The sequence below is a fragment of the Carya illinoinensis genome, chromosome 14 (assembly GCF_018687715.1).
Source record: "Carya illinoinensis cultivar Pawnee chromosome 14, C.illinoinensisPawnee_v1, whole genome shotgun sequence".
In the NCBI taxonomy this organism is placed as follows: Eukaryota; Viridiplantae; Streptophyta; class Magnoliopsida; order Fagales; family Juglandaceae; genus Carya; species Carya illinoinensis.
The window spans coordinates 11,108,342-11,120,749 of NC_056765.1; the positions used below are offsets into that span (position 1 = coordinate 11,108,342).

General features: G+C 34.4%; 1 protein-coding gene and 1 long non-coding RNA gene across 2 annotated transcripts; both read left to right on the top strand.

The window, feature by feature from the left end:
• The first annotated feature begins 2,775 nt into the window (after window positions 1–2,775).
• LOC122293924 (licodione synthase-like) lies at window positions 2,776–6,385 on the top strand. Its single transcript, XM_043102386.1, has 3 exons — window positions 2,776–2,905; window positions 3,138–4,027; window positions 5,437–6,385. Exons 2-3 carry the CDS (start codon window positions 3,140–3,142, stop codon window positions 6,109–6,111), a joined length of 1,563 nt encoding a protein of 520 aa, XP_042958320.1. The 5' UTR covers window positions 2,776–2,905; window positions 3,138–3,139; the 3' UTR covers window positions 6,112–6,385.
• A 1,427-nt stretch (window positions 6,386–7,812) lies between these two features.
• Window positions 7,813–9,461, top strand: LOC122294017. Its single transcript, XR_006237443.1, has 3 exons — window positions 7,813–8,066; window positions 9,010–9,102; window positions 9,261–9,461. It is a non-coding gene; the product is annotated as an uncharacterized LOC122294017 (long non-coding RNA).
• The last annotated feature ends 2,947 nt before the right edge of the window (window positions 9,462–12,408 follow it).

The window sequence follows — 12,408 nt, forward strand, 5'->3', positions numbered from 1 at the left end:
TATTAGTTAATGCATCTGCTCGTCGCGGTCGTGGCTATACACGCAGTATCTTACTTGAGAAAAATCGAAGGCATGGTAAACTAAAAATCACAATTCCTGATAATTCAACTAGAGGAGTGAATGATAGTGCAGCAGCGCTTTCCTCCTATATTGGCACAGTAGTTTGAACTTACGCTCCATTTTATCTACGCTCCTGGAGAGATGTGCCGAATGAGATTAAGGAACACATTCGGAGTCGTGTGCTGGTGAGTTTACTTATTATATCATTTTTTTCACCTATATTAGTTTATCACATTTTTAACATAATTAATTTATAATTAGGATGAATTTGACATTGACTTTAGTTGTAGCGAGGATTTTAGAATTGTGAATGAGTTAATGGCTACACTATTTCGACGTCACAAGGGACGATGTCACGACCATTTGAAAAGATTTGAGACGTTTGAAGAGGCTGCACAATGCCCTTTCCAGCAGATGAAATTAGACGACTGGATAAAGTGTTGTGATCTTTTTGCCTCTCCAGAATATCAGGTATTCTAGATTTATTTTCTATAATTATTTACATTTATATTTGTTGTTTATATTATATGTATGTACATAGATTATAATTAACGGTGGGAATTATTTTTGTAGCACTTAAGTTTTATAAATGCAAATAATAGATCTGCTCTGACTATTTACCATCGTGCTAGTTCAAGATCATTCCATCGTCTTGCTGAAAAAATGGTAATTAATAAACGCAATAATTCATATTTTTTCTTATTATTCTTTTATATGAGTACTAGCACTGTCCTTTTCAAATTGCTAATGTCGTTTTCTTAGAAACGTGATGATCCTAAAAACTTTTCCCTCGTTCATGTCTATGCTGCTGCTCACACTAATGAGCATAGTGAGTGGATGGATCTGCAGCTGCAATTAATTATGTAAGCGGTGCTCCTTTTGTTAAATAAATTATGTAACATGTGATTAAATTATTTTTTATTTGTATTTCTTTTAATATGTTACTTATTATGTGTTTTGATCTTTCAAACTGCAGGGAAAAATGATGGAGATGCAGTCAGCTTCTGGGGAATCCTCTCCTAGTGACTTGGACATTTTTACATAGGTGCTTGGGCCCAACTCTAGTATGGCAAGAGGTTTGGGATGATCTTTCAAGCATTCCGGTTCATCTTCCTCAATCTCATCGACATCATAAATTAATAATCTTACCAAAGATTTAGAAGTTGCATGACGCGAGAATGAGTATATGAGGTCTAGACAGCAAGAGTTGGAGTCCCTCTTAGAGCGACAGTCTCATTTAGAGACGCGTTTGCAGGACCAACAAAGAGACCAAGAGGAAAGAATCCATAGTGAGGTCCAAAAGCAAGTGCAGCGGGAGATGATGCTGCAAATGGAGCGTGTTATGTCATTGCAACAGAATCGTGCTGGGCGAGGAAAGAAAAAGAAATGAATTTTATTTGTGTATTACGTTTTCAACATCTAATTTGAAAATAGTTTCAAACAATATTGGTTGTGAAATATGTACTGTAATATGAAACAATTGGTTTGTTTATTAAGTGGATGAGTTTAGCATTTCTGATATGTATGTTCGAATGTAAATAAAATACGTTTTAACAGTATTACATGTTCGAAAATATGTTCGAATGTAATCATACAAAATAGTAACAAAACGTTCGAACGTTTAAACCCAAGTTAAAAAAACGTTCAAATGTCAAAAAAGTTTAACGTTCCAAACATCCGAACGTACACTTTTCGTTTGAACTCTACTCTCTTAACATTCGAATTAACGTCCGAATGTTATGATACAAACGTTTGGACATTATTTTATTTTCGTTGGATTCGAGCTTCGAACGTAACGTTTGCACGTATAAACGTTCGAACGTTTATATTATACGTCCGAACTATAATCAACAAACGTTACCTTTTCTCGTTCGGATGTCAGCTCGTCTTTTTTACGTTCGAACGTAATATTTTACGTTCGAACGTAATTTTCTGTGACAGATTCTAACCGTCACAGAAAATGATACGTTCGAACGTTATTTCAAACTGCACATCCCCAACCGTTACTAAAAATATTTTTAGTGACGCTAGTACAATAAACTGTCACCAAATGTAATCCGTGATGCACATTACGTGACAGTGGTGGTGATGGTCAGAAACCGTCACCAAATGTATTTCGTGACGTTTTTCCCATTTCTTGTGATAGTTTCATCTGTCACTAAAACCTATTTTTATTGTAGTGTCCAAGTTCCTGTTTTAATATTTTTTATTTAGTGATTAAGAAAAGAGTAATGATAGAGTTACTATTATTCTACCACCACTTTACCACTTATAATGTATTTGTTTTTTCTTTATTTTCTTTTAAGTATTTTTTAATATATTTAATCATTAAGAAAAAATTTACAAAATATACAATTTTATTAATAGTCACTTTCTTAATCATTAAGTAACGAAAATTTTTAAAAAAATTAAAAAATTAAAAAAATGATAAAGTGGTGATCATAAAATAATGATAAGGTTATCATTATTTTTAAGAAAATATTATTTAATAATATTGTCATTTTTATTTTATTTTTTAAAAAATATTTAAAAATATTAAAAAAATGATGTGAAACTAGTGGAAGCTCCCAAAGGTGGGTCCCACCCTTTTATTTTTTGCCTCCCCCTATATATGCAAATAATGCCCGGCCTACGTACATTCGGTGATATTAATACAGTCAAGATCATCATGATCATGGCCAGTAAACGATCCTGCAGCTATATATATATGGGGTAATATAAGGATAGGAATTCACAAATAATTGCATGCAGCGGAGAATTATAAGATCGATCGAACAACGCCTGGCGAACTGTCGAGGGCCTCTCGAAATACTGTTCTATCTCTAAATTATCCTGTAATTAAGAGGTAAGCACTCGTTTAAACTTGTTTTAAAGATGTGCATGCATGGGGTGCATCCATGCAGGTTCATGATAGTCATCATTGAAATTAATGATCATAAACGGATAAATAAATTTTTCTACTGGTTTTTTTTTTATTTATTTTATTTTAATTTGAGTTTGTGAAAGATATTTTAGTTTTTGTGTGATCTTCTAATTAATTATGAAATTATATTGATGCAAAGTTTTTTGTTTTGAAGCCATGGTTCTAGAGCTCCAAATCCTTGCCCTCTTCCTTCTTTTTCTAATCTTAACCATTCTCTATAGAATTTTCCCATTTCAATCGAAGCTGCCACCAAGCCCTATAGCATTACCAATAATAGGGCATTTCCATCTCCTCGGCCCTCTCATCCACCATTCTTTCCACAAACTCTCCCTTCGTTATGGTCCTTTGTTTTCCCTCCGTCTTGGCTCAGTCCCATGCATCGTAGCCTCGACACCAGAATATGCAAAATTGCTTTTGAAAAACAACGATCTTTCCTTCAGTTCACGTATGCAGACCATCGCCATTTCCCACCTTACCTATAACTCTGCCTATGCATTTGCGCCGTATGGACCGTATTGGAAGTTCATGCGGAGGTTGAGCACAAACGAGCTCTTGGGAAGCCATACTATGAAGAACTTCCTCTCACTTCGAGAAAGGGAATACCGCCGGCTCTTGCGGTTTTTAGCCGGCAAGTCTGAGGCTGGCGAGGCTGTCAATGTTACGGAGGAGTTGTTGAAGTTGTCCAACAATGTCATCTCTGAAATGATGCTTGGTCGGGCCGAGGAGGCTAGGTCTGTAGTGCGTGACCTGACGCGGATTTTAGGGGAGTTTAATGTGTCTGATTACATATGGTTTTGCAAGCATCTGGATTTGCAGGGATTTGGTAAGAGGATTGAGGACATTCATGGGAGGTTCGATGCTTTGGCGGAGAAAGTTATTGCAGAGCGTGAAGAGCTGAGGAAAAAGAAGGAAAATGGAGAAAGAGAAGATACTGGTGATGATCAGCCTCGGGTCAAGGATTTTATTGACATATTGCTTGATTTTTCAGGGGATGAAAGCTCGGAGATAAAGCTGACTAGGGTTCATATCAAAGCCCTCATCGTTGTAAGTTCTTTTCTGCACTCAAATGAGATTTTTGGATTCAAATTCTTTAAAGTTTATTTCCAAACTTTACGGCCTAAACTCAGAAATTAAAGCGCTGTACGTATATCGTCATATGAAATTAATCATAGAGTCAGGGACGAAGGCATAATTATAAGTTTGGAGGGGTCGGGCTGGTATTTTTAGGTGTAGAATAATTAGTTGAATTAAAATTTTTTAGGAATACCTTTAACAAATTGATAAAAAACTGAGTAAAAAATACGAAAGAAAATATAAATTTCAAACTTGCATTCTTCCATAAATACCGATAATTTTACATGTAACATATTTATAAGTTGCAATTAAGAGAAGGTGTTGAACTATCGAAACAAAGTAAATAGGACTAATGAAAAGTAGGTAATACATGTAAACCATAAACTAAGTTTTGTATTTTGCTAAATAATGTATAGAAGTAATATCATATACAAAAATATGGGTAATATTGATATTCAATTACTTTTTTCTTTCTACTTTTTGAATCTAGATTAAAAATTTTAGAACATGACGTTATTATATAATTTAGAAGAAAATAAATTTAATCAACTAACGTAATCATGTAATTTAATTAACAATAAATTCAATTTTATAAAATTTTATATGAATTAAAAAGTTAAAACGATATTCAAGATAAAACTAATATAACTTCATGAAATTCTCTTGTTATATATTAGAAGCCACAAACGTGGTTTGATTGGTATGTAACATTGTAAGTTTAGTATTATTATAAAATATATACATAACGTATCATATGAAACTATGTAAGTTTGTGGACTTACTTTTGTAGTATCTTTTTATAGCTATAGTATTTCTCTTATATCATCAATTCTATCATAAGTATAGTAAATTACTCTAATATGAATAAGGTTGATACCCACCATCTAGACGGATTTTACCTTGTCCCTATCCCGGCTGTGGTATTACTTCCACCTCGAACCCCAGCGAAATTTGCTCGCACTTGCCCTAAGGCAAAGGGAATTGGAACACTCTTCATCTAGGAAAAGAGCAAAAAGAAAAAAATACCATATTATTTTAGGAAACAAAAAGAAAAGAGCCAAAAGAAGAAAAATAAACCCACCACAAACAAACAATAATGAAGAGCACAAAAGTCAACCAACAGAGCAAACGATTAGCCCAAATAATAAACCAAAGAAAGCAAAAATTAACAGAATAGAGTAAAAATCAAGGACTTACGTACACATCTTTTTGATGGGCATGGTGGTGCCTTAGAAGAGGATTATAATCAATTAATCATACATATGTTACAAGAAATTAAATAGAGATAGATTCTTTAGAAGCTTAGAAGACAATCTTCCTTTATATTGTTAAAACTACGAGCGAGATCTCATTAATATTCCTCTGTACAACCCTTCTAGGATTTCTTCTCAGCAGGCACAGATACAACAGCAATTGCAACTGAATGGGCATTAGCAGAGCTTATCAACCATCCCGAGGTGCTGAAAAGAGCTCGCAAGGAGATTGAGGATGTTGTCAAAAGTAAAAGATTAGTGAACGAAACAGATGCTCCAAATCTTCCGTACGTCCAAGCCATCTTAAAGGAAACCTTTAGGCTTCACCCACCACTGCCTTTGGTCACAAGAAAATGTGTACAAGATTGTAAGATTGGAAACTATGTCATCCCAACAAACACTATGTTGTTTGTGAATGTGTGGGCCATTGGAAGGGACCCCACTTGTTGGGAAAACCCACTGGAATTTCAACCTGAGAGGTTTTTAAAATCTGATCATGAGAAAAATATGGGTCCCATAGATGTTAGAGGACAGCATTTCGAACTTTTGCCATTTGGATCTGGGACGAGGCTTTGCCCTGGCCTCAACTTGGCCATGCAAGAGTTGCCTACATTGCTTGCGGCTATGATCCAGTGCTTCGATTTTAAGGTGGTTGGGAAACATGGCAAGTTAATTGATGACGAACAAGATATTGCTCTTGTTGATATGGATGAGCGGCCAGGATTGACAGCCCCAAGAGCCTGTGATCTTGTTTGTGTACCAGTAGCGCGCTTCAAGCAACTTAATATCCTTGACACATAAAGATCACATGATCTACCCTCGAGCGGCAGCGGAGTCGAAAATTCATCTTTGAAGGGGCGAACTTATTTTAATTTAGGGATAATAACGTTTTGTATATGATTTATATCTTCCAAATATAATAATAATAATACAAAACTAATCATCAGACAAGTCACTGCAACATTTTGTGGCTTTTGCCACGAATTCTTTTTCTTCGGCTAACTGTCGTGGAAAAAAGTGGTTTTTTGTCACCAAAACGTTTGGAGAGAATAAACATAGACATTTTCCTATGAAATTGTCTTGGTCGATAGTGTTTGATGGCAAAAGATTTTTCTCTACCACGTCTGTAGTTTTTGTCATCAACTTGTTTCCTGGATAATAAATATGGGCAAAATATGCACCTTTAGTAGAAAAATAGTTATTGTAACGAGTTAAATTGACTTTTTACCATGGATTGAAGTCACAGCAAAATTACTATTTAACTCGTACCCTCATCATCGTGGCTTATTTTTTTTTGCCCGCTACTAAATAAGTAATTTCCACAAATACTACTCGCCATAAAAATCTCTACATATTTTTAAATAGAGGAATATACTGTATACCCCACACCCACACTTAATGTCGATTATCTTTCTTTTATTTTTTTTAGAGATTTATTTTAGAGATTATTTTAGAGATTTAAAAGATTAATTCTTTTGTTTTAAATTTATCAGATTTCTCGCTGGATTTATTTTATGATTCTTTTAGTTGTGAAAATTATTTTGATGTACTTTCTTGTTATTAATTATTATTTTGTAGTTAATAAATTTTATTATTTTATTTTACTAAATCATTGCATTTAAATTATATTATTTAAATTTACCATTGTGAAAAATTTTTCGTTAGGTCTATTTTGAGACTCAGATTAAAAAGACTACACCTTATTTCTTTCCCTTTATTTTTTTCTTTTCCTTCATTTTCTTTTTTCTTTTTCCTTTTTTCTTTTTTCTTTCTTCTTTCTTTTTTCTTCTTTCTTTTTTTCCTCCTTATTTCTCCCCCAGCTCGTGCGCGACCCAGCCATGTCGTGCCCAGCCGTTCGGCGACACTGCCTAGCCCACTAACTCCCCCACACTCCAGCGACCTCCCCCACCCCAACCTCCCTTCCCCGCGCGCTCTCTCTCTCTCTCTCTCTCTCTCTCTCTCTCTCTCTCTCTCTCTCTCTCTCTCTCTCTCTCTCTCTCCTCCCCGTTGGCCTTGCGAAACCCATTTGGATTGTAGGTTGTTGAGCCGTTGTGCGCTGCCCATTTCTGTCGCCGTTGCTCCCATTCTCTTCCCTATCAGCTGGCGACCTTACCCCTCTATTTTTAGCCCCTCTCGTGCTGCCAAACTCTACCACGTATGGCTGCAAGCCGCGACCCAAAATCCTCCCCGCGCCGCTGTCACACCACCATTGGCCACCATCTTCTCACCATTTCATTACCGGTTCTCTAGCAACCCAAACCACCATTTCCCACTCCCAATACGCCACCTTTGAAGCCCTACCCTTCACCTCCTGTAAGTCCTCCTCTAGGTTATTTTCGTTTTCTTTGTAATATAATTGTTGGTTCTAAGTGCTTGGTTTTGCTCAAGTAGGTAGAACTTGAAGTGGGTTGGTGATAATTAATCCTTATATTTATTGCTTAATTTATTTATTTATTTATTTTTTTGTAGAACTTGAAGTGGGTGATTATTTCATTCGTTTTGCATTTGAAATGAGAATGATTCACTTAGTGTAAATTGAATTGATTCTGTATATGTGGAGGCCAATAACTTGTAGTTCATACCAGTTAAGCCCTTCCAAGTGTGATATTAGCTAACTTGGGATATGTGATTGTTTCAGAAACTGTAATGTCTTAAAGAAGTTCTCTGACATGGGAGTTTCCACAAAAGAGACACCTTTGAAGATATTTTACCATGACTTTTTCAAATTGAAGAAAACAATTGGACTTGGTACCAAGGTAAAACTTTTATTTCTGTTTCCACTTTTCTAACTTGAAGCATGTTATTATTTGTACTGTCTGTAATGGTAAAGATATGTCCAACTTCTTTAATAACAATCGTACTAATGTTCAGCAGGTTAGTTTAATGCAAGGCTACAAGTTTTGTTTGAATATGTCTTTTAATAGGATATTGACATGAAATGGTAGTGGAGTTGGAAGGAATTGGTGGTGGTGGAAAGATGCAGCTAGAGGCTTGTTCCTTAACAATACTTGTAGTTGTAACTTGTTTCTTTGACTACACTTATTCTCTTGTGCTAAGACACACAATAAAGGAAGTGATTGCTGCATGCATAGTGTTTAACAAAACATGATTGGTTTACAGAATTTGGGCCCCATGATATTTGTTAAATTCAAAAGCCAAAATCATAGAGTATATATGTCTAGCATCAGTGGAAGGGAAACTTAGTGTTTTGCATAATGTCAACCTTATATTGTTCTAAGTTAAGAGAAAGGGCATTTGAAAATTACTAGATATGTCAATAAAATAATCGATATGTCAATAAAGTCCAATCCAATGAAATAATATATATATCAATAATATTAGTCCTAAGTTTTCTTACCTGCATGACCAGTCATCTTCTTACTCCTCAAGTTCATGCACAAATATGGTTGTTTTAGAGACCATACATGAAATTGGAAGGCGGACATTCATGATTAAACTATCAGTGTTTACAACTCAACATAGATGGATATTTTGTTTGGAAAAATGAAATTATTTTTTGCATTTTACTGTTTGGATTTCTGAACATGCTTAGCTAACTGTTATTTTTATCACATTCCAGAAAGCTTAGTAGTAAGGATGCTTAGCTACTATTTTTTCTTGTTACATTTCCTTTCTCTGAATTTTGCACTTTTAATAGTCATGAGCTATTTATATTTTGTCATGTTTATATGTTGACAGGAAAATATCAAGATAGAAGCAAGTAATTGGGAAATGGCCTCTCAGACGCCATGAAGTTAGTACCCCTTTTTTTTCTTCTGCCACTAGCCATGGGTCAGTCGCTTTCTGTCTCCTTTGTGCTTTTAATTTATATGTTTTTATTTTATCCTAACATTCAAGGTTGTTTCATTGGAATATGATGCTTTATTTATTTGGCCTATGTGGGCTATGGAGTTTTGAATTGATTTAGATCTCCTCTTCCTTTCATGTAGATCTGCACTGTCACCTACCTCCAGCAAACTTGGTGGCTTGAAAACATATGTTTTGTTTTGATTGTATGCAGCCTTATTTTTAGCTTGAGTTTAAGTGGACTATGGATTTAGTAATAGTATGTTCACGGGTTTCGAGAGTAATTTCAAATTGTAGTAGACAAATATAATATTTATTCCTTAATTACACTAGTATTTGTCCAATGAGCGTAGAAATGGTGGGTAAGTTATTATTACTCATGAATTATATGCCACGAACCTCTCACCAGGAAATTTGGTGGAAAAAGGTTTGTTCTAACATACTCCCCACTTTTTTCAACTAATTATTCTCACGGAAATGACACAGTAAGCTACCACACTAAATCATCCACCATTGCTTTTGTCATGGGGAATACTTATTTCCAATAGTACAAGTAGTAAATAATAAGTTCTTTCCACAAATATAGAGGTGGCTAAAATATATTTATCACCAAACAGTATCATCCCAATACTAATAATAGTCATGATTTAGGGAGTGACCAAAAACTTTATACCACTAAATGTGTGACAAAATCATACGTGGCTAATACACTTTTTCAGACTGTGGCTTTGGTGACAATTGATGTTAATCTCACCACAAAGGGCCAGGATTCTGTCTCCATTTGCCACGGATGAAAACGGGTTTTGCCACAACTTCTAGTCGTGACAAAAGGTAGTCTTTTCCCATGAATTAACTTTTTCCTGGGAAAAGTTTATTACTCATAAATTATATGCCACTAACATCTCACAAACAAAATTGGTGGAAAAATATTTTTTCTCACATAATCCCCACCTATTTCGACCAAATTCCCTTGTGAGAAAAACCAATATTTCTTATAGTGAAGATATAATCATAGATGTAACAACAAAATTAACACATAACTTGAAGATCATGCATGCTTAAGGCAGGCACATCGTGGTTGTAACAAATCATGAATTTCAAATTATCACAAAAGAATTTCATGGGTACTATTGAGTGCAAACCAATTTCACACACAAAATCTTGAAGCCACACCACTTCTTTGCAAGCTTCTCAAGACAAACAAAGATCAAGCCAGCATATCAATTGTTCTTTGTTGAACCTAAGGTTTCAAGTTTTGTGTAATTATATATCTACACATGGATTTTGATGATAATAAATGAATTCAAAGAACAAAGGAGTCTCAAGCTCAAGTTGTCTACACAATGGAGTCAAACACATCAAGGAAACAAGCATGAGCAAGAAGGGAACGAGTTCACATCAAAGTGATAGAGTAATGTTGTAAATCTCTTAAAAATTCGAAATTAGGATTAAGGTTCAAAATTAATATTTTATCATAAAGCATTAAAATACATTTTTCACATGTGCATGAATATTTTGAAAATTAAATTTGAAAATTTTGAAAGATGATTGATTGTCATCTTTCACATGTGCATACCTTGATTAAAGGGTTGAACTTTGAAAATATTAAAGATGATTGATTGTCATCTTTCACATATGCATGTTTTATTTGAATATTTTCAAAAGTGATTGATGCTTTTTTTGACTTATGCAAAAGGTAGATGATTTTGTTTGAAATATTTGAAAAGTAAATTGTGCTCCTTTTGTCATATGCAAAAGTAAAAGATTAGGTTTGAATTTTTTAAAAAGTAAAGTGTGCTCCTTTTGTCATATGCCAAAAGTAAAAGATTAGGTTTGAAATTTTTGAAAAATGAATGATGTTGTCTTTGACAATTGAAAAAGAAAAACCTTTTATTTGAATTTTTTGAAAAAGTGAATGATGTTGTCTTTGACATGTGAATCTTTTTAAATTTGAATATGAAGTCTCATATGCCTATAAATAGATCATTTGAGAGCTTCACATTTACAATATTCAGAGCATACAACATTCATTCAAAACTTTCATTCTCTCTTCTCTAAGCATTGATCCTTAATCCTTATTCATTTTGAGAGATATAATTTGTGCTGTATTGTTCTTATTTCACTCATTGATGAGTGTTTTCTGATGACCTACCCACTATCAGCTCTTGTATCAGTAAAAGGGTGTGTATAACCCTTGTGCGTGTAGAAAATGTTCTACACAGGGAATAGTTGAATCACCACGTGTAAGGTGATTGCAAGTGTAGAGGGTGTTTTACACGGATCCTTTGTAGCGGTGTTGTTCAAAGGTGTAATAGGTTTCTATCTCCACCTGAAGGAGGTTGAATAGTGAATTTGGAAATCTTCAAGGGGTAGCTTTAGGCGAGGACGTAGGCAGTGGGGCCGAACCTCGTTAACATATTGAGTTTGCTTCTCTCTTACCCTTACTCTTTATATTTATTGCTATTTCGTATTTTGTTTATATTTTGTATATTTGATTTATAATTGTTATTTTTTTTAATACAACTCAATTCACCGCCCTCTTGTGTTAGTCATCTAGGCAACAATTGGTATCAGAGCTAAGAACTCTATTATAAGATTAACTATCTTTTGAGTTAAGATCTTTTGGCTAATATTGCAGCTTTATTTAGTGAAAGTCAATCTAGCAGTCGAGTGGAGACAATTACTCATTCTAGAAAGTTAGAATGAGAATATTCCTTCAGGTTCAAGGTCGAGAATCTGGAAATGCATTGTAAATGGACCTTATATTCCAACAAAAGTGGTTGATGAAGTAAAGGTCAAAAAGGAAGAAGAAGAGTTTGATCGTGAAGACGATAGACTTTATACTTTAAATTTAACTGCTATGAATTTATTATTTAATACTCTCAATGAAAATGAGTTTAATAGAATAATGACTTGCGCTACGGCAAAAGAAATTTGGGATAACTTGGACGTTACTTATGAAGGAACTTCGCAAGTCAAAGAATCAAAAATTTATATTCTTACTCACGAATATGAAATGTTTAAGATGAATGATGATGAATCTATTTCTAGTATGCACACTCGTTTTACTAACATCATAAACAGCTTGACAGCTCTTGGCAAAGTTTATTCCAAGGTGGAGATAGTAAGAAAAATTCTCAACTCTCTACCAAAATGCTGGGAATCAAAAGTGACAGCAATTCTTGAAGCTAGAGACCTCAAGAAGCTTGAAGTGAATGAACTCATCGGATTACTTATTACCCAGGAGTACACATTGAAAAGAGGAGAAGAAGAAGGAAAGCCAAAGAAGAG